This window comes from Lissotriton vulgaris, unplaced genomic scaffold, assembly GCF_964263255.1.
Source record: "Lissotriton vulgaris unplaced genomic scaffold, aLisVul1.2 SCAFFOLD_2860, whole genome shotgun sequence".
NCBI classification, from domain to species: Eukaryota; Metazoa; Chordata; class Amphibia; order Caudata; family Salamandridae; genus Lissotriton; species Lissotriton vulgaris.
In genome coordinates, this window is record NW_028245954.1 from 157208 (window position 1) to 178354 (window position 21147).

Consider the following 21147-nt stretch of genomic DNA (forward strand, 5'->3'; position numbering starts at 1 on the left):
TAGCTCATTGCACCATCAGGATTCAAGCAAGCCGGGCCGAAAACGGCTGAAATGCCAGAAACCGGTCCCCGGTAGCTTGTTTCCTTCCCAGTGAAAGAATTGGCTTGGTAGTTTGGTTTGCCCTGTTCCCATGATACACTGGGCCAGGGACAGACTAATTTGCATATAGCCAGGTTCTGAGCTGGGATGGTGCAGTGAGCTAAAAAACGGTGTTGGATTAAGCCCTGATCTCTTGACTGGGTGAGAGTATTCTGCTTAATTCAGAAACTCTGTCCATCACCACCCCCTGTTGTTTAATTATTTTGTCAACCATAAGCGTGGAAGGGTCTACTTAGACGTGAGTCCCTAGCTCATTGCACCATCAGGATTCAAGCAAGCCGGGCCGAAGATGGCTGAAATGCCAGAAACCGGTCCCCAGTAGCTTGTTTCCTTCCCAGTGAAAGAATTGGCTTGGTAGTTTGGTTTGCCCTGTTCCCATGATACACTGGGCCAGGGACAGACTAATTTGCATATAGCCAGGTGATGGGGCGTGGCCTGGAGCCGTCAATGGTGGACGTGTAGTTTGTTAGCTCCGTCCTAAGCCCTAAACACGAGCTAAATATCCTGCACTTCCCCGCCTGCAACCCACCTGATTTCGACATAGGCTGTCTCCGGAGGCCGACGGAAGGAAGCGGTGCAACTTAGCCCCTCTGAGACGTCTCCGTTCCTGAGCTCCGGCGGCGGGACCTGGTGCGGCCTGTAGACCGAGGCGAAGCCCCGTCCTAAAGTTATCGGCCTGGCCGGCCCGCCCACAGCCTCCTTTGCGGTCCATTTGGGACCCAGACTCGGATCTCCACTGCTCTCCCAGCCGGCTCCGGAGTGCGCTGCGGTGCTCACCCTCACTGCGGCTCCGCTGCCCCTCCATGCCTAGCCACTCCAGCACGGACAGGCTGCTTGCTGAACGGCCCCCTCTGTGACGCGGGGACACCACCGGACCATCCTCCCGCCCGCCCGCCCGGAGAGCCAGTGAACCTCCAGCGTCCCGCCGCTGCGACTGAGACAGCAGTGCGAGTGGCGCAATCACCCTACCGCCAACGCCGTGAACCGGCTGCCTACGCCGCATCGTATTTGAAGATCGGCCAGGCAACGGGAACTTTCTGGCGCCATTTTGCCTGCACGAAGGGGCCTGGTGGAGGCCCTTGGACCATGAAGGACCCAATTTGCATGCCCCAGTGACATCGGAACGAGGACCGGGAGCGGACACGTGACGCAAGGTGACGCATATTGAGAACCCACTGACCACAGGTGCCGGGGCCCTGGGGGGGTAGTGCGCCACGCGCTTGGACCTTTTATTCCGGCGCTGCAGCCCTGACCTTCGCCGCGCCTCCTCAAGGCACGACAGACACACTCTCCTGTGGCCTAGACCCCGTCGCATCCTCTCCTACGACACCTCTACGGCGCTAGGGTCGCGCCTACATGTAAAGCCTTCGGCGACGTGCCGACCCACCCCACGCAGACACCTTGCCGAGATAGACTACATCACCCCCCGCCAGCCCTGGGGCCCTCGCCACGCCTGCCTCTACCTAGTAAGTGGCTGGTCCTCGCATATCCTCTGCTGGACTCTTTGTGGGATCGCGGCGGCCTGCTGCATCCACTGCATCGCCACCCTGCTAACAAGAACTATGGGCAGAAACAGGGGCAAACCACAGGACCAGGGTGCCCGAACGGACGTGCAGTCCACGGGCTCTGAGGACCCGCTGGCCTCCTCCAACGTGGATATCATCCCTCCGACCGGTAAAGGGTCCCAAGACGCCAAACTGGATCTGATCTTGAATGAAATACGCGCGACGCCCGAAGCGCTAGAATCGCGCATTGACAGTATGGCGACTGGCCTATCCCTATTAAAGGCTGATCACAACAAGCTGGCGGACCGAGTGGCGGAGCAAAAAATAGCGCTGGACGACCTAATCCCGCAGCAGACGGAACACTCCACGAAATTAGAGAAGGTAGAGAAGCAATTAAAGCAACTGTGGGGTAGAGTGGACGATGCAGAAGGACGAGCCCGCCGCAACAACGTCCGCATCCTAGGCATTCCGGAAAGGAGCGAGGGGAGAGACCCCACGCAATTTGTGGAAGATTGGCTAAAGAAACTGGTGGGCCAGAGAGATCTCACCGCCCTCTACAGTGTGGAGAGGGCTCACAGGATGCCGTCGCGGCCCCCGCAACCAGGGGCACCCCCTCGCCCCCTGATCGCTCGTCTCCTCCACTTCAGAGACCGCGACACCGTCCTGCGGGCGGCCAGGGAGGAAGCACCGATACGCTTCGAGGACAGGAACATATCGATCTACCCCGATTTCACGCCCACGGTTCAGCGGGCCAGGTCCGACTCTTGGGGGTTAAACGCAAGTTGCGGGACAGAAACATGAAATATGCGCTTTTGTTCCCTGCTCGGCTCAAAATCCTGCATAATAACAAATCCCATTTTTTTGACTCGCCTGAGGAAGCGGCGGAGTGGATGGAGGTCACCTTGACACCGCCGGCATCACAGGACCCGTTCACCGACCACCACAGTGACGCCCGAGGGGGCTCGCCGGGCCGGCAGGACGACGCTCGCAGCCCCGGACATCACTCGCCCCACGGCGCATCGACAACGACGCATCCTCCCGAACGCCGGACAGCAGGACACCCGTCTGCCTCCCTGCATCAACGTCTAACAGAGGAGGCACTGGCCGCCCACGACGCAGGAGCAACCGGAGACAGACTCACCGTCACCACCGACACCCACACTGAGGTGTCTGGCTCAATCGACAGCTTGCAGCTCTTCCCGAAGATCACGGCCCAGATGGCAGAGGAGTTCTGAACTACGACGCGATTGATCCTCTCAAGGTGGTAACGTATGACTATTCCCCTCCTTTACACAAAGTGGGTTGTATGTGCGGGGGCCCATTGTATAGTGGGCTGTCGTGCCCACGCAGACAGTTCAGTGCCCATCGACGGAGGCCTACCACCCCCGGTATGCACACGAACTTGACTGAATTGTGCCCACGTTGGGCACCTCGGTTTGGCCCCTGGGTACGTTGGCTCAGGGACCTTTTTGTTCAGGGAACACTTGGCTGCGAGACACTCTCACCTATTAACACTGCAGGACATATGGGGTCGCCCAGTTGGTACATATTACAGCACCACACAGATGGGAATGGGGCCTCTTAACACTTACCAATTGTGCACCTGGAACGTGCGTGGCATGGGATCAGTGCATAAACGGCACAGAATCCTGGCACAACTCAACCGAAGGGGGACTCAGATTGCATGCTTGCAAGAGACACAATTGAACGCTGCTGAGGCGGCGAAGTTGCGCAAGAAATGGAGAGGACAGCTCTTCGCCACTTCATATTCTGCATTTTCGAGGGGGGGTGCGATTTGGTTACGTGGCTCTCTCCCCTTCCAGCTGCTGGAACAACGGGTTGATCATGAGGGTCGATATGTTTTTGTGCGGGGACTGTTGGACGGGGAGGCGGTTGTTATTGGTTGTGTATATTCACCTAACACAAATCAGTCGGACTTCCTGTTTACTTTCAACGGGGTGCTGGCGGACTGGGCTGATCATAGCTGGATTGTTGGGGGTGATTTCAACACTGTGCTTGATGTCATGTTAGATAGATCGCACCCTCCTTTGCAGGCTACCGAGAGCAAGAAACAGGCTGATGCGCTTGCCAGTTGGGCTGAGGGTTGGGACTTGGCGGATGTGTGGCGCAACATGCACCCTATGGAAAGGGAATACACCTTCTTCTCCCCTCCCCACCAGCTCCATACCAGAATCGATCATGTCTTCTGCTCCCGTCCCCTCACAGAACTGATTGTCCAAGCCCAGCACATGGGGAAGACACTCTCAGATCACAACCCCGTGGAAATCACTTGGCAGTGGGGCAGGCGCCTGGCCCCCATCCCAACCTGGCGACTGTCTCCTGACCTCCTCGAGGACTCGGTCTTCCGATCTGCTCTGTCCGACACTATAGATACCTACTTCTCCACGAATACACACACAGCCAGCTCGCGGCAGATAGAGTGGGACGCTTTCAAAGTCTGTCTCAGGGGGACTGCTATGACTGTTAAGGTGGGGAGGAAACGGGAGGTGATAGGCCAGCTAAAGGAGGTAGAAGGTTCACTAGCGTCCCTAGAGAACGAGGCAGCGGGCACCAATGCTCCCTTTACACCACTGCAAGAGGCGCACATTAGGCACGCGGAGCTACTCGAAGAACTGCGGCTTATAGATTATAGGGAGTACACAAACAGACAGCACACACAGGCCGACCGAGCCGGTACACTACTAGCACGCCTCCTGCGGGACTCCCCGATCAGCCACCCCATTCTGAGAGTTTTGGACCAATCTGGCCACCCGGTTACCACTCAAATAGGGATTAACACGGCGTTTAAGGATTATTACACCGCGCTATATAGCCCCCCACAACCCTTGTCGGAACCCGCACTTGCGGCCTTCATGGAGGGTCTAGCTCTCCCACAACTTACTTATCGACCAGAACAAAGACTTGAAGCGTATTATATCGGTGGCAGAAATCAGACAAGCGATCAGAGCCCTTCCGAAGGGTAAGGCCCCTGCTACGGACGGCCTGCCAGCGGAATTCTACGCCACTTATATTGACCTCCTGGCCCCACGGTTACACACGGTTTATCTAGAAGCCTTGCGCACGTCCTCGATGCCGCAATCATCCATGCAGGCACTGATCACTTCCCTCTTGAAACCGGCCAAAGATGGTCTACACATGGCCGATTACAGACCCCTGTCCCTTCTCAATACCGACTCTAAAATATTGAGCAAGGTGCTAGCGACGAGACTCGTGCGATATGTGCCTCAACTGGTCCACCCGGATCAATGCGGGTTTGTAACGGGCCGTAATACGGCCATGAACCTTAGGCGCTTGGCCCAACTCATGCTCGGAAACAACTTCGACGCAGACTCCGAAGGATGCATTTCTCTAGACCTAAAACAAGCCTTTGACTCCTTAAGGTGGGACTATATGTTTGCCACCCTATCAAGCTTCGGGATACCGCACAAATTCCTAGCTTGGGTCAGACTACTGTACATCATCCCCACGGCCCGGGTGCGCACCTCTAGTCAAATCTCAGGCCCCATGGCCATTGCCAGGGGCACCAGGCAGGGCTGCCCGCTCTCCCCTCTCCTATTCATCCTTGCCCTTGAACCTTTGCTCTGCAGGCTCAGGTTAATGGCCCCCCGTTATGGCATACGACGGCATGGTATGGACCACATTGTATCTGCATATGCGGATGATATCATTTTATATCTCCGTGACCTGAGGGGTGACCTGAGCCCAGTTTCCCGGGTTTTCGAGGATTTCAGAGAGATCTCTGGCCTCGCCATCAGCGAGGCTAAGTCCTACGGGTTCACATTTGCAGCCGCAGATGGGCCGACCCCCTTACCTTTCGCCCCCCATGTGTTCCAGATGGTGGAAACCACGTTCCGATACCTTGGAATACAGATATACCGGGAGGCGGGCATGATGATAGACGGCAATTTGGGGAAGGCCATTAGATCGCTCAAGTCACAGATTCAATTTTGGCTAACGTTGCCGCTCTCGATACCCGGTAGAGTGGCAGTTTCCAAGATGGTGATGCTCCCCCGTCTTATCTACTACTTCACCAACCTGCCTTTCCAGATCCCGGCGCCGACGTTTAAGACCCTTGACTCCCTGCTCACCGAACTTGTGTGGGGATGCGGCCGCAGACGCATAGGTCTGGCCAAACTGCAACTCCCCTCCGGCTCCGGAGGCATGGGCTTACCGGACTTCAGAGCTTATAATTACGCGTGTCAACTACAATGGCTAGCCTACTGGGTGGCGGGCCGCAATCTTCATGAGATTAATATGTCGGTGGACGACCATGCCAAGGGGAGAGTGCACATCTTGCTCCTACCTGGCTCGGATCTACCTAGAAACGCTCTGCCCCTTCTTAAACTGGCGATCACGTATTGGCGGAAGGCGTTGAAATACACGTCCCCTGGGACACCCTATGCCCCCACGGTCCCACTATTGGGCATACCATTAGGCTCGGGCACACTCACGGCGACCCTACTGGAGCCCTGGCATGACGCAGGTGTGACGCACATAGGTGACCTGTTTGCGGAGGGCCACCTGTTATCCTTCGAGGACTTCAGAACCACTCAGGGCGTCCCCAACGGCTCCTTCCTCCTGTACACCGGACTCCGACACTACATCGCACGCACATGGTCGCCCAACGGACGGGAACCTGACACGAACCCCCTCGTCTCCATACTCTACCTCATGGGAACGGGCGGCCACCTGACCAGATGGCTCACAGCTAGCATCAAATCAGGGAGGGCACTTCCACTGACATCACTGCGGGCGAAGTGGGAAATAGACATTGGGAGGCCACTGCGAGACAAGGAGTGGGAGCGCATACTTCAATTCCCTAGGAAAGTAGCTAGGAACCCCAAATACAAGTTCATCCAACTGATGTTGCTACATAGAGCTTACCTGACTCCACACCGTCTGCATGTGATGTTCCCTGCAACCAGGAGTAACTGCCCCCGATGCGACGCAGACGACGCATCGTTGGTACATATGCTGTGGCAATGCCCTAAATTGGGGTATTTCTGGACCACTGTCCATGCCTCGCTTGAGACGACTGGTACCCTTCCCCGACCACCTACACTGGAGTGTACACTCCTAGGACTGGGACCGCCGACACGCACCAGGACAGTGACGGCGCGCTTCTCAGACCTGGCCCTGTTACTAGCGAAGCGTGCCATCACGATGAGATGGAAATCATCTACACCACCTAACCCTGACTTATGGCGGGCGGAAGTAGTGCGCTGGGGTAAGGCTGAGGGCGAGGCACTACAGAGAGAGGAGAGTAGAGGCCTTCGGAAAATCCCGATATCACTGGAGTGGTTTGACATTTTGGGGGTCTTTGAGACTGGCAATGACAGTGGGGAAGAAGACGCTGGTGATTAGCAGCTTAGAATAGTACTATACCCCGAGCCACCTCCCCATGCACGGCCACTACCCACGGTGCACAAAGATGGGATTCGGGCGCCCCCCGTCCCTACGTTTACATTCTCACACCCTACCTGTGTGTTACATTAAAGCATACACTGTGCGTCAGACCGTTGCTGGTGACCCATATGTCGATATCTCAAATGTGTATCTGCCGAGAGAGTGAAGGGAGGGATTTTGTTGGGGTGGAGGGAGGGTTCGGGGTTAGAAGGGGTTTTGTTAGATGAATCTAGTTCACCGACATCATAAGGAAGAAAATCGAATGTACTATGTTTATATATGTGCTCCGAGCAGTCGCATGCATGTGACACCGTGATTAACATTGCACTTGTATGTATGAAACTGTATGCTGCTACTGCTCTCGAAACTATGCTAATAAACAGATTTTTTAAAAAATTGCATATAGCCAGGTTCTGCGCTGGGATGGTCCAGTGAGCTAAAAAACGGTGTTGGATTAAGCCCTGATCTCTTGACTGGGTGAGAGTATTCTGCTTAATTCAGAAACTCTGTCCATCACCACCCCCTGTTGTTTAATTATTTTGTCCACCATAAGCGTGGAAGTGTATACTCAGACGTGAGTCCCTAGCTCATTGCACCATCAGGATTCAAGCAAGCCGGGCCGAAGACGGCTGAAATGCCAGAAAACGGTCCCCGGTAGCTTGTTTCCTTCCCAGTGAAAGAATTGGCTTGGTAGTTTGGTTTGCCCTGTTCCCATGATACACTGGGCCAGGGACAGACTAATTTGCATATAGCCAGGTTCTGAGCTGGGATGGTGCAGTGAGCTAAAAAAAGGTGTTGGATTAAGCCCTGATCTCTTGACTGGGTGAGAGTATTCTGCTTAATTCAGAAACTCTGTCCATCACCACCCCCTGTTGTTTAATTATAGAGAGATGAGGGGCACTTTTGACAGATAGCAGTGAGGGAATCCGAGGAGGAGGTAATTGGAGGAGGACACCCACAAAATGCTGTAGAACCAGCCACCACCAGAGCTAAAGCTGGCCCTGGTGGTGAGTAACGAACTGAAAACATTGCAAGTGCCAAAAATGCCTAACCTGCCTTCTCAGCACCTCCTCTAAAGTGTCTTGATTATGAACTGCTCTGTCATTGAATGGCTGATGCTGAGCCACTCACTTATAAAGCATCACAACTCCTGACAAGCAGCCAACGCACCATCGTGATACAGCCTCTCAGAAATAATCTAAAAATTAAACCACTGCTCATCTCTGATGCCAATATGTGGCTGGTCTGCTTTTTTTCTACCTGCCCTTCAAGTTTCTTTCTGTCCAGAGAGTGGCAACAGAGAGGTTGGTGCAGGCCAGATATGAGGAAAAACACTGATCTGAGCAGCCAATGAGTAAAATAATGCAGTCTCCACCTGCAATCAAGGTGAGCACCACTGCACTGGCTGCACCACTGATAGCTCTGCCCCTGATTTTTTACCTACCAAGCATCTCAGCAGATCCTGTTTTTTTGTGTGGCGTTTTATATAGGGCGAACTAGACCTGAGGGTATCAGGGCGCTTTGCATGAGCACCAGGGAGATTAAGTGATTTGCTCAGAATCACAGAATGTTGAGCGTCCCTGCCGAGACTTGAACCAGGTTCCCCAGCTCCAAGGTCGACCGCTTTAGCCGATAGGCCACATTCTATCCCCTGTAGTTTTACACAAACTACTTTACTCTATGAGTGTTAATAACATGTTGATTAGTGATTCAATTAAGACTAAATCAACAAGTGTTGGTTAATACATTTTTCAACAGGAGCAAGTCAATGTGCATACATTATAAAGCTTTGCATTTTGCATACCAATGGGATTCCTGGCAAGAAAGCCTTGCCAAAGACTGTGCCCCATAATTCCACATAATTTGCCATTGCTTAGCGCACCAGCGGGACCCGCCACCTGCATAGGAAACTGCAAGGGGGTTGGGTAAGTTGGAAAGGGTGCATCTGCACCCCAATGTACCGACAGCAGTGGTCCCTGTTCAGCAGAAAAACATCTGCAACATCTGCACAACATTCAACAAAGCGGACCCTTGTCCACTAGAGTCACCCAGCAGCAGAGAGGTCACAGGGAGTCAGATGCGATTCAGTGGCTAAGTGCAGACAGTGGAAACAGGCGGCCTGGAATTCAATCCTATTACACGCTTTACCCAATGTGTGAACCTGAGCAAATGGATTTGTCACTTTATCTCCCAAATGGGACACATAGAAAAAGACGGTTATAATGGGACAAAATACGTTACCGTTTTTTACTTTACATATAATTGCAATGGGGATTCGATTTAGCTGACAAGGTAAGGCAATCCAATGTCTGTCCCATAAAAAGTCAGTTGTGCACTTGTTGGACGCTGACTGTTGAATTAATGGTAATATTTTTTTAATCACAACTCCACTACTTGGAAACACAGTGTGATCAGAGATTGGTATAGTCCCATCACCATCACTCTACAGGAGATGTAAATGCGTAAAATAATAACTGTACCATTCATGGATTCACAATGTTAAGAGCTGTTTCAAGTTACTGTATGTGCATTTGCAGTAGAGCAGCAAGGGTGCCATGTGCCTTAATGCAAGCAAGGAATTGCTACCGCCATCGGGCATGGGAAAAAAACACAGCTTTAACAGCGATAGAGTGGGCCCTCACACTGCTGGGCCTGGTGCCACTGTACCTGCTGCACTTCGGGAAACTGCAACCAGTGCATTTACAGTTCCGAACTGCGCAAGGACAGCCCCTAAAAGCACTGTGCAGATTCCTAAATTACACAGGAAGAACAGCTTTATAACTTGCCTTGTCAAATCTATAACATCTTCAAACGGAACCCCTTAAAATGAAAACAACAGTTAAGAGAAGCATTGCCCTGCACAGTGCAACTGCCTGGTGCTTCCCTTATGTACGGCTAGATGGTGATCCACATCTGGACCGCACACCATGATTAAAAACAAATAATTGTAAGCAAAGTTATAGAAACTTTGTTATTCCCCACATAAAATTGATGGGGTTGGCAGGCACCCATCTCATCTGCTCCTGTCCACTCTTACCTCTTTTCTGCTGGCACTGCACCCCTCCTGCCCAGAGCAGCAGCAAGAAAACGGTTCTTTGGTGAGACATCTTTGACAGGCAGGCAGGGTCCGACCCTGCAGCAGGCAAAGCATGATGAATGTGCAGCCTGCATGTCGCCAGCGACCCCCCAGGATTGACAACTCTCCTGTACTTCTGCCACCCCAGCCCTTCCCACAGCTCTCTCGTGTTAATTCATTGAGGTGCAAATATTCTCCTGCTCCAGTCGGCACTGTGCTGCCTCCTCCCTTCTAAGACCTTGAGCAGTAGAGAACTCTCTCTCTGAGGGCCCCCACCCTTTTCAGAGGCCTGGCTGCTCTGACTGAAGAGAAACAATGTAAATTGTTACTTTGTTACTCTTCAGTCCTGGGTCAGCCGAGGAGCTCAGAGCAGGCTGCAGACGCAGCTGCTGTTTTAGAGCCTTTCACAGCTCTCTGCAAATGAGCTGAGGGGGCCCCCTTTGTGTACTGGAGACTGGGGACCCCCCCCCCCACAGCGGGGGCTGCGGGGGTGTTTGTTATGCCCCTGAGTCAAAGTGATGAAGCACTCATGCAGCACATTTAACTGGCCAATCAAAAGCCCCTCCTAGGGCATACTGACAGACAAGCCAACGCAGCCTCTGGATCACCAGACCTTGCTGCTAAGTGAAACGTTGCTGCATCCCTTTCTCCGGAAGTGCAGCTGCATCACTGCCACCCATTACTGGAACCCATAGGCTCTCCCTTCCCTCCTACATGCACCTCGGACCTGTCACCTGACTAGGATGACCAACCGTCTTAAATTTCATGGACTGCCTGTTATTTGGGCCTCTTGTCCATTGTCCGTGAGGAATTCTTTCAAGGACGCCTTCTGTACGTAAATTCAGAAATCGGAGCGAGCTGTCTCCCGTCAAGCAGCTGAGAGTAGCGTAACTCTAACTGCATGGGCCAGCTCCTGCTGTTATCAGTGGCCTGCAGCAGCCCCAACCGGACCTGGCACAGTCTGCTATCTACCTATTATAATTCTGTATGTCGGCCTAGTTATCACATACAGAATTATAATGAGCCTCTTTGTGCAGTGACAGCATTTGCTGGGCCTCCTCCCTCCAGAGCCCAGGACATGGCAAACTGCTTTTGTTTATTGGCTCCTGTCATGTCACTAGGGGCCAAGCTCTGTGGAGATGGAGGTTTCATTTTGGCACGTGTTACCCAGGTGCATCCACTGTTAGCCTCTTAAACTGTCACACAAGCAGTGATAATGTTTACCCTGACCCTCGAGCCCCCTTAGCTTTTACACATCACATCCCCTTGGGATGATTGATCGGATCGGGTGTTCTTTTTCAATGGGGGAGAGGGGGTATGTAAGATCTGATAAGCCTTCTGCTTTGATCTTTTTCTTCATTTTTTTGTTGTTGTAAATATGCAAACTCAGGTGTTTAAGTTTCACTCGCACACACGACAGATGGAGAGCAAGGTTGTCTCAGTCTAATATAAACTTATTTTGACTTGTGTTGGTTGGCTATTTACTTATGTAATATAGCGCGGCCTCCTCTGATGTGTCTGTAAAACGTAACTTTTGTCCCGAATTTTTGTCCTGAATTCTGACATGTCCCAAATTTTTGGCCTGAATTTTGACCCTTTGTCCTGAATTTTTGCACTCACTGTCCTGAATTTGCGCCCATGCCAGTTGGTCACCCTATCACCTGACGCCGCACGCAGTCTCACGCAAACACAAACCTGCATTGCCATTTGCATCCAACATGCTGTTTGAAGAGGCCTTACGTTGGGCCATGCGTTGTCATTAATGTACATTATTTGAAACATCTGGGCAGGATAGCTTCAAGGGTCTTTCACAACAGAGTCCCTCAGTTTCCAGGGCAGTGATCCAGTCTTGGCAAAGGTGCATGGCTGGCAGAATAACTCTGGTGTCTGGACTCTGCAGCTTGAGAGACAGATTCGCTCTCTGGCGCTTTGGGATCATAAACATAGATTTTAATGAAGATATTAGTCTGCGGCATCAGCCATGACTTTACTTTGAGTCTGAAGGAAATCTCTGCTCCCTAGGGAGGGAACTTGTGGTTTCAGTCACCCGATCTACACCAACGGTGCCGTCTGATTATCATGAGCTCCAAACTTTAGTTGGGACAGGCGCCATTTTGAGGTTGAAAATATGCAGTGCGAATATGGAGAGTGGAAGGGTAATGCGGTCTAAAAACATGTAGTCACAAAGAAAGCCTTGTCTTAATTCTGGCATTTTCTCTTCCGTCAGGCGACGTATGCAGCTCAGAGGCGGCTATCACCTGTTCCCAAGGAACTGGAGTCTCAGGTAAGTCCGTAAACTTCACATGAAATCAGAAATCTGCCCCGTTTCCCTGAGGAAGGTTAAAGGCACAATGGAGAGCAGTCAGAGGGACCGACGGGGAGGGTTTCAGGGCCACACAGGCGGGCCATGGCCTTGAAAGGTAAAAAGGACCAGAGACCTCATCGGGAACCCTCATTCACAGAGATAGTTAATATGTGGGGTACGCTCTGAAGGAAGTGAATGGAGTTCTTTTTTAGCTAACACAGTTCCATATTTGACCTGTAAAAGGAACACGACCCTCCAGCCCATCAGAAGAGGCGGTCCAAGAATTGTTATACCAGGCTTAATTTGTAAAAGAATAAGTGCCTGGGCCAAAAGCTTTGCTCAAAATCCCGCTGCCACGTTATTGTACGTGGGCATGCCATAGGCTGCATAGTCTTAATTACACCTCTTTATTCCCCCACCAGACAACCCCTTTATCTCACAAAGGTACTTGCTTTCTACGTTTATCACGCTTTTTTGTATTTTTCTTTGTCCTCCTTGTGTGTTTTTCACTCTCTTGCTGTGGGTCAAAGTATGCTGAGAAAAAATGAGAGGCAGTCACCTAAATATTGATGCCACTGGGCCCCATCATGAACCACCGGCTCAAATTAAGCCCTGGTCATTACGAAGTAAGAACTGAGTCAAGACCACCACAGAGCCCCAAGAACTTGCAGTATAAGGGATGGTCTGTCCTACAGTGAAGCAGGGTTGGACCCCTTTTGAGCTTAGAGTGCATCTTGAGTAATCAGCACAGGAGAGATAACAGCGACAGACCCTTAGCTGCCGTGTTCTGCGTGACGAGTAAGCGCAACAGAGGGATAGCTCAGTACCACAGAGCACTTGGTTTTTGGCAGGTGGTTGGCCCACCAGTGGAAACCTGGCCCTGGAGCACTGGAATCGTGCCTCGGGTCAGAAGAAACAGCTGCCGGAACCTTAGGGCTCAAGATTAAAGTAGGAGGTTGGCCCAAGAGAGGATACGATCTAATGACCCATGACTTTAGGCTACTTTCTGCTACAAAACTATCACATGTTTTGCCCTGTCAGATCAATTCAGATTTGTCTTCTTCTTTTCATTTTCAACACTTTGTAGATAAGTTGTAGAGTTAGAGCCCTAAAGATATAGTCAGGAAACTGGGCTGCTTTGCCCTTCTCTTACTATTTTCCATATAGACAAGGTCACATTATTGGAACGTAATAGTCCCATTCCCCGCTCATCATTTTATTTGGTCCTGTTACTGTCCTTTGTAAAATGTGGTCTTTGATTTGTTAATAGGCTTCTTAGTCCCTCCTTAGTGCCTCCCTTTCTTCTGTTGTTACCTTCCATGAAAACACCCCCTGGTACATGTGTTGTTACTCGGTAGGTTTTAATTACAGCCTCCAAGCACTCTTTTGTTTAAGGGCTTCCTCGCTCTCCCGCAACCGTTTATTATTTTTTTAATGTAACTAGCACACCACGCCTCAGCACTAATAACAGCAACCACGCTTTCCTTTAGTTCCTTGCGATCGCTAAAGGTGCCCCGATGCCTTTCTTTAAATTAACTTTTTTTTTTACAATGGAAGCACCCGCTCTTTAGCTTTAAACACCTTAAGCTAAAACGCGGGTGCCTCAAATTCTTCCAAAGTAAAGAAATAGAGAAAAAAGTGACTTTTTTTCTATTTCTTTACTTTTGATGCAGTTGTGGCACCCACGCTTTAACTTGAGATGTTACAAAGCCTAAGCGCCGATGCCTTGATTGTAACAAAAGTAAACAAAGGGAAAACAGTGTGCCCCCCCCCCATTTGTTTTCTCTTTGCTTAAAGTAAAGAAATTGAAAACAAAGTTACTTTCTATTACTTTACTTTTCAAGCAATCACGGCACCAGGGCTTAAGCTTACGATGTTTACAGTTAAAGCGTGAGTGCCACAAAGGTCTCACATTTGCAAGAGCTTGAGGTACCACTTGCAGGTTTTCTAAAATCATAAATAAAAGGCAGTGTCATTTACAATGCCATTATCTCAAACTCTCACAAATGCGAGACCTATTGCATTGCAAATGCTTGTTTATTGTCTTGTGCTTTGATGGACACTGTTAGATATGTGGCGTTCCTCACTGCCAATACTGCACGTTGAATGGGGACGCTGCAAAACTATCTGGAGCCATTGCAAGAAATTCGTCATAATTGTTTTCAAATATGAATCCTACTTTGGGCCCACTACTGAGCTGGTCGAACTATCACTCATATATACGTGCACATTCAATGTACAGGAAACTTATGTCTGATCTACCACTAGACCCTTTCTGCTTCCTGGGTTCTCTATCTTTTAATTTACAAATATCTACAAGAGGACACTTGTCCCCTGCTCCCTGCTGCACTGCTCAAGGTGACGAGGATCTGATGCTTATTGTGTGTGTTGTGTGCCACACTTCTGGCGGCCCTTCACCCTTGTAGAGTAGTCATGAAGGCCTGTAGGCAGTGTAGACAGGAGCCTGATTTGTTGATGCTGTCTCCCTTAGAATCTCTGTTTCAGCCCATGTCTCCTTCTAGCGGCTCCTTGTTGCGTCTCAGCACTTTCATGAAATCTTGGTGGTGCCCTGCCCCGGTGTCCATATTGTCGGCTTGCTGTTCCATCCAGTGCCTCTCTGTCCCCGACTACCTGTCTCTCTGTCCCAGCGTCAGTGTCCTTCCTCAGTGCCAGTGAGTTCCTGTTCCATTATTGGTGTCTCCCAGTCCCAGAATGTCTGTGTGAATTTCTTCCTGTCCCAATGTCAGTGTCTCCGTGTCCCAGAGTCCACCTGAAGTCCTGTATAATGGTATATGTAGCTTGTCCATACCCTATATCCCTACACAACTACACAGCTTATTTACACCATGTGCGCCTCTCTGTATAGCTTCTTGTACCCCGAGAATCTCTATAAATGTAGTGCCTTGGTATCCCTTTGCCTGATGTTAATGCGCCTTGGTATCCCTTTTCCTGATGTTAATGCACCTTGGTATCCTTTTTCCCAGCTGCCTCACAATGTGTAGCTCCTTGAAATCACACATCTTAATTTATGTAGCTGCTTGATACACTGTGATCCTGTGTTTCTGGGATGATGTCATGACGACGACTGTCACAACAGATCATACCATAACAGAATCCTGCACCACGAACAGTAGAAACTTCAGCAAAGAGTGATTTATCACTGTATTTAATGGGACATGTTTACTTCAATAAGGTTTGGGTTAGGCAGTATGTTAAAGCCTAGGCTCAGGATTAGAACAGGTGTGTTTGTGTTTTTTAAGTCAATGATTACCACGAGGGCAAGGGTTAGAGAAAGGAAATTACATAGTTAGGATTAGGAATAGACTAACATTAGGAGTCAGGGGTAGGAAAGGGGTTAGGCTTGGGGGTGGGTTACAACTCGTTTTAGGGTTAGGGCGGGGTCCAGAGGTAAATAATGGTTAAAAAGAGGTTATTGGTCGGGGTGAAGCTCATTGAGGGTTAAAATAAGAGTTGTGGTAGAAGACATGTTCTTTCTTACCTGTGTAGGTCATTTTAGTGTGCACATCATTTTGACAAGCATTGCAGGTAAAACAATACACGATTTGGCCCAAGGGTGTGTAATCGCTGGGAATATAGTTCAGTGCCATGTAATTTTGTGTCATAACATTGATCCCCAGCTGTAGCGCCTTGAGGCTTTCTATCTCTCTGTATTTAGTTACCTGACACCTGAACCCCTTTTGGTGCAACTCCTTGACTGAGGCAAAAAGTAGGTGACGAATGAGACAGGGTCATACCACAGATAAGAGAGGAGAGCACAGCATCCAACAGAGGAGGGGCGTAACCTTGGCACATGGACAGAGGAGCCTCGTGTCTATGGCACGTGGCAGATGAGAGGACATCCAGGTACAAAGGTCTGAGAGGGAGACACACAACAAATGAGCCAATGGAGTAAAGGGCAAGATCAATGAGCGTGGGCCTCAGATCACCAGTCTAAAGTAAAAAGTGAACCCCAACACAAGATGGATGACAGAGGAGACCAAGGCAGATAGTGGGCTATAGATGTGACTGAGGTACAATTCCAGTGAACAAGTGGAAGGATGAGAATAATGTCCTAGCCAGGTGGGATAAGACAGAAGCTGGATAAGAGAGGAGGCAGGCTCAAGTAGGAGACGAGAGTAGTCCGAGACACAAAAAGGACGAAAGAGGAATGAGGCACAGGATGACTGTAAGGGAGGCGTCAAGCAGATGGGATTGGGATAAGAGTATGTAGGTCCTTGACACCCTGTAGCCGACTGTTTGCCTCTCTGATGCCCTGTGTCTGGTATGAACACAGCACCTTTGAGGCAAGTATCCATTAGAAGTGTAAATAATCTCCTCAAATTCGTTGGTTTCGTAATTTTCTCTGGCAGAAATATATCTTCTGGTGGTGGGGATTGAAGGAAGTAGGGGTAGGTGGTGTGTAGAACCCCTGTGTGAGATGGTAGTGTCTTTAATTGGTGGGAGTGACGATAATCTCTCATCATTTCTTGTTCTGTGCTTTTGGGCAGGTCCAGGTCTAGCAAATTGTAAGGAGCTGTTCTTGAGCGGGCACACACTCAGAGGATGGTACACAGTGTACCCGGTCGGTGGGCGAGGGATGACCGTCTTCTGTGACATGGAGACCGATGGAGGAGGCTGGCTGGTGAGACAACCGGGATGAGACTTGCTTGACATGTGCAAATGATCAATAGAAGGGCCAGTTGTCATTTCATGGAGGTCTCAGGTGGACGAGGACCAGACATGTGGGACCCTCCATCCTCCACACACAACCTAAACCACATCCCATACTTATAGAGGACTAATTGTCATGCACCCACATGCATTATTTAATGTAACTTCCTTGAAACCTACATATTCCTCAAATTATGTCAAATACTCAACATTTCTCCCTCAAGTTACAGATTTCGATAAATTCAGAATTTCTTAACCTACTGAACCCTGTATGATGATTTAACTTTTTTTGGAAATGTCCTATAAGATATACTAAAGTAGAAAGTAGAAGTTAATTAACAGAATACCTGAGAATTATGAGAAAGTGCCACAAAGAGAAGCTACAAAGCATGAATTCTGAAACATAGAATATTTTCCCTACTCAAACCACAACCAGAACATCTAGTTACATGATGTATATTTGTAAGACACATTTTACCCTGAAAGGGTGGCTCTGAAATAACAGATGGCTATTGCTACTTAACTCAATAGTAATAATTTGATCAACTTCAGAAAGATTCAAACCTGTAACCATGAGGTTAAACATAGACCAGTGCATTGCATCATTTTGTCTACCGTGCCACCAGACCCAGCTATAACCCCCAATATAACTCACCTTCCCCCTGAAATAAGAATTATGATATATATCTAGAACCAAGCTATCTTATGCTATTTGCAGTTGTAGCGTGCACATTCTGCCAGTGGTGGGGCCTTGTAGTGCTTATGGCAGCCCAGTGACTTTCCACTTGGTTCTGGGATTTCAATTGCAGAATGGAGCCTGATTTAGCTTGTGTTAAAGTGTTAGGGGCAATGCATTTCTAATTTTGGTTAGGTGGTTATGTCCTATTCAGTGAGATGTAGGTCTATGTTAATGTGTGGTATTTCATGGTAGTAAGTGTTGTTGTGGACACTGTGATAGCTAACTATAAAAGGTATCTGGACTGTGTTGGGTGTGTATGATTTCCCCCCCCCCTAATCTGTTGTGCAGGAAATGTGCATACTGTTTATTAGTGATCAGTGTTGTGAACTATATACTAGCAGACCAAGTGACATTTTGGCATGTGTTCAGTGTATACATGGAGGTCTGTCCAATGTGTCATGTTGGAATTTTGTGTACTGTTTTCTATTAGTTGGTGTTGTGTTGAGCCAAATAATAGCTGCCTTCATGGCATACCTGGTGTGAGTAATTGGGTTGCTGGTTGAGGGGGGTGTGAGCCCTTCTCAGGTAACAACCACAACCCATGTCAGGGTGAACCAGCAACATGTCACTAAATTAACTTGTGCTCAACCCTCTGATAGCTTGTAATAAAAGCAGGCAGGGTTAACTTACAGGCAAGGTGCAAATGATTTATGTAGTACACAAAGAGTTTTTTGTCAGCCAGACGAACTCCTCAGGATCAATGTGATTCTAGGTAATTCCACCTCTTGGTATCCCCAGTTTGTGAATGTTGTTATAGCACAGACAGCTGAGGTGGTCAAGTAAGGGAGGGGAGGCAGGCACCTAAAAGAGTTTCAAAACAATATTAAAACACATTCCTCTACAGCTTAACTTCCCTTCCGTGAATCGTTTTCTCACCATACCCTACCTTGCAAGGGAATAAAATGTAAGTGTTTCCTTATATCCTTTTCTTGGATTCAATCATGTATCATCTAAAACAGAAAACCTATATCACTATGCAACTAGTGCCCGTGACCTGCACTGTGAAACTCCATTGGGGTTTCTCAACCAACCTACCTATGCATTACTCGCTTGTACTTCACAGGGGGACTTTCTGTTCCAATTTCCCCTGTTAAGCGATATAAAATATAAGGAGGCCTAATCATGAAGAGTAATTCACTTTCACCAGTTAAAAAAAAAATGATTGAATTTTACACACAAAAGAAACAAAGAACAATACAAATCTGTGGAATTACATTCACACAAGGAACATGCTGATTACAGGTGTACAGATGAGTAAGTCAACAACTTAACACAGTGTTTGGAAACTATCAGACCCAGAAGACCCGTTACCAGCATGTTTGGAGGGGTCAGATGATGATGCAGGGTAACTCTGTGTGTAGACTAATTGAAAGGGTATGACCCAGTGATGACGTACCGCCGCCTTATATCTAGACAGAGCTAAGAAGCCTAGCTCTTAAGGAGCGATCATTGTTGCATCTTTTATGTCTCATAAGGTATCCTCATGGGAAGGGGAGGGAGCGTATTCCCACACCCCCGAATTACTCCTTACTCGTTAGATAATCCTGGTATCGGCTCCAGAGTAAGCATGAGCGGATTTTGCGGATTGGCAATCCGCGAATTTGCGGATTTGCGAACTCGCAATCCGCAAAATCCGCGAATTCCCGCGAATTTGCGGATTTTTTTTTTTTTTTGTGTTCGCCCGTGTTTCTGCCAGTTCGCGAGGGTTTTTACAATTTCGCAATTTGCGAACTTACCTGTCGGGTCGCAAGTTTTGCGAACTTGTTGTTTCTACGTGTCCAACCTGTTTGGGACACTCTTCTTCATCACTGCCACTCTCTGTCACCACTGCCACTCTCTGACTACTCATGCCACCCTCTGGCCCACCCATGCCACCCTCTGTTTCATCACCACACCCTCTGGTTGTCCAGTGTACATTATTTTCGGCAAAGCAAAGCACACCTTCCCTGCCTCAAGTGACCTGAATAAATTTGGGGCTGATTAATGTGTCACAGAATATTTTTTTAGCTGGCACCTGCTTCCTTAGTGCGCCCTGATTAGTGATCTTTTGCACTTGCTAAGTGCTTTCATTGTTGCAAAATTAGTTACAACACCTGCCCTGCCCCAACTGACAATAATGAATTAGGGGCTGATTAATGGATTTTAACTTCCAGCCTGGCTCCTGCTTGTCTCCCTTAGCTGTAATTCATGACCTTTGTGGCATATGTGTAACTATTCTGAGGTTCAGAGCAGGGTCACATAATAGTTTCAACTGGCAACTGAACTCTGGAGGGGCCCCTCAGGAAGCACTACAGGAAATGGCTACTAATGATGTGCCTGAACTTTTGAACCTGGTAAGTAGTTACTTTCAGTTTTGCTTAGATCGTATTTCTGCAATTTCGCACTTATTCGCGTGGCGCGAACTCACGCGAACAGTGCGAGCAGTGCGAGCAAAATCCGCTGCTCGCGGATTTGCGGATTTTGCAGGAAATTCGCAAATCTCGCGGATTGCGGATTTCCCGAAAATCCGCAAAATCCGCGAGCGGAACGGATTTTCCGCCCATGCCTACTCCAGAGGTTCTTGGGTCGGCTTTTAGGAGGGAGCAATTCACTAAATACCTCAGATTAAGTATTACAAAATAACATGTCACAGAACCATTGCGCTATGGTGGGGGAGGGACCTCTGGCCCAATGTCTTGCTACCACCTGCTTAGCAACCAATAATCCCATCTCTACAAGGCACCTAACGCTCTTGTGTAGATGTTTTGAAAAACCCAATAGAGCCAACAATAGGTCCAGACTCAGGGGCACCTCAGTGACTTCTTCAAGTTTCTGAAAGACAGCTATCCAAAAATTGACTACATCAAGACATAGCCATGCCATGTGGAGAAACTCTCCTGGCTCCACACCACATCTCTCACATTTCGCCGTGTCTCGAAGCCCAATCCTATGTAATCGAATCAGGGTATAGTAAACTCTATTTATTAATTTAAAATAAATAAGCTGATGCCGTCCATTCAAGGAAACTCGACGGGTAGATTTTGAAACAATAGCACCAGGTGTCATCGTCTATTACTGTATCTAACTCAATTTTCCAGTCAAGCCAGGCCTTAGTGAAGTGATTCCTCCTATAGTCCTGTACCAGATTGTGAATACTGGAGATTACCTTCAGGGGGGACTCTGCCCGCAGTAGATGGGAGAAGGGGAAAACCTCTGGCAGTTAAGTCAGTTCGTATCCGAGCATATCTCGAAGGGCATATCTAACTCTTTAATAATGGAACGTAACCAAAGGTGAGACCACCTGCCCGTCCAAGACCAGACCTTCCCATCCTCGTCTTGCACCATC

At 49.1% G+C, this 21147-nt stretch overlaps 1 protein-coding gene across 1 annotated transcript in view; it reads left to right on the top strand.

Moving 5' to 3' along the window:
* Positions 1–21147, top strand: part of LOC147666207 (uncharacterized) — a 152210-nt gene that overhangs the window by 33976 nt on the left and 97087 nt on the right. The window contains exons 3-4 of the mRNA XM_086949213.1: positions 12335–12391; positions 16921–17054. Of these exons, the coding sequence (XP_086805339.1) occupies positions 12335–12391; positions 16921–17054 (191 nt within the window). The remainder of the gene's footprint in view (positions 1–12334; positions 12392–16920; positions 17055–21147) is intronic.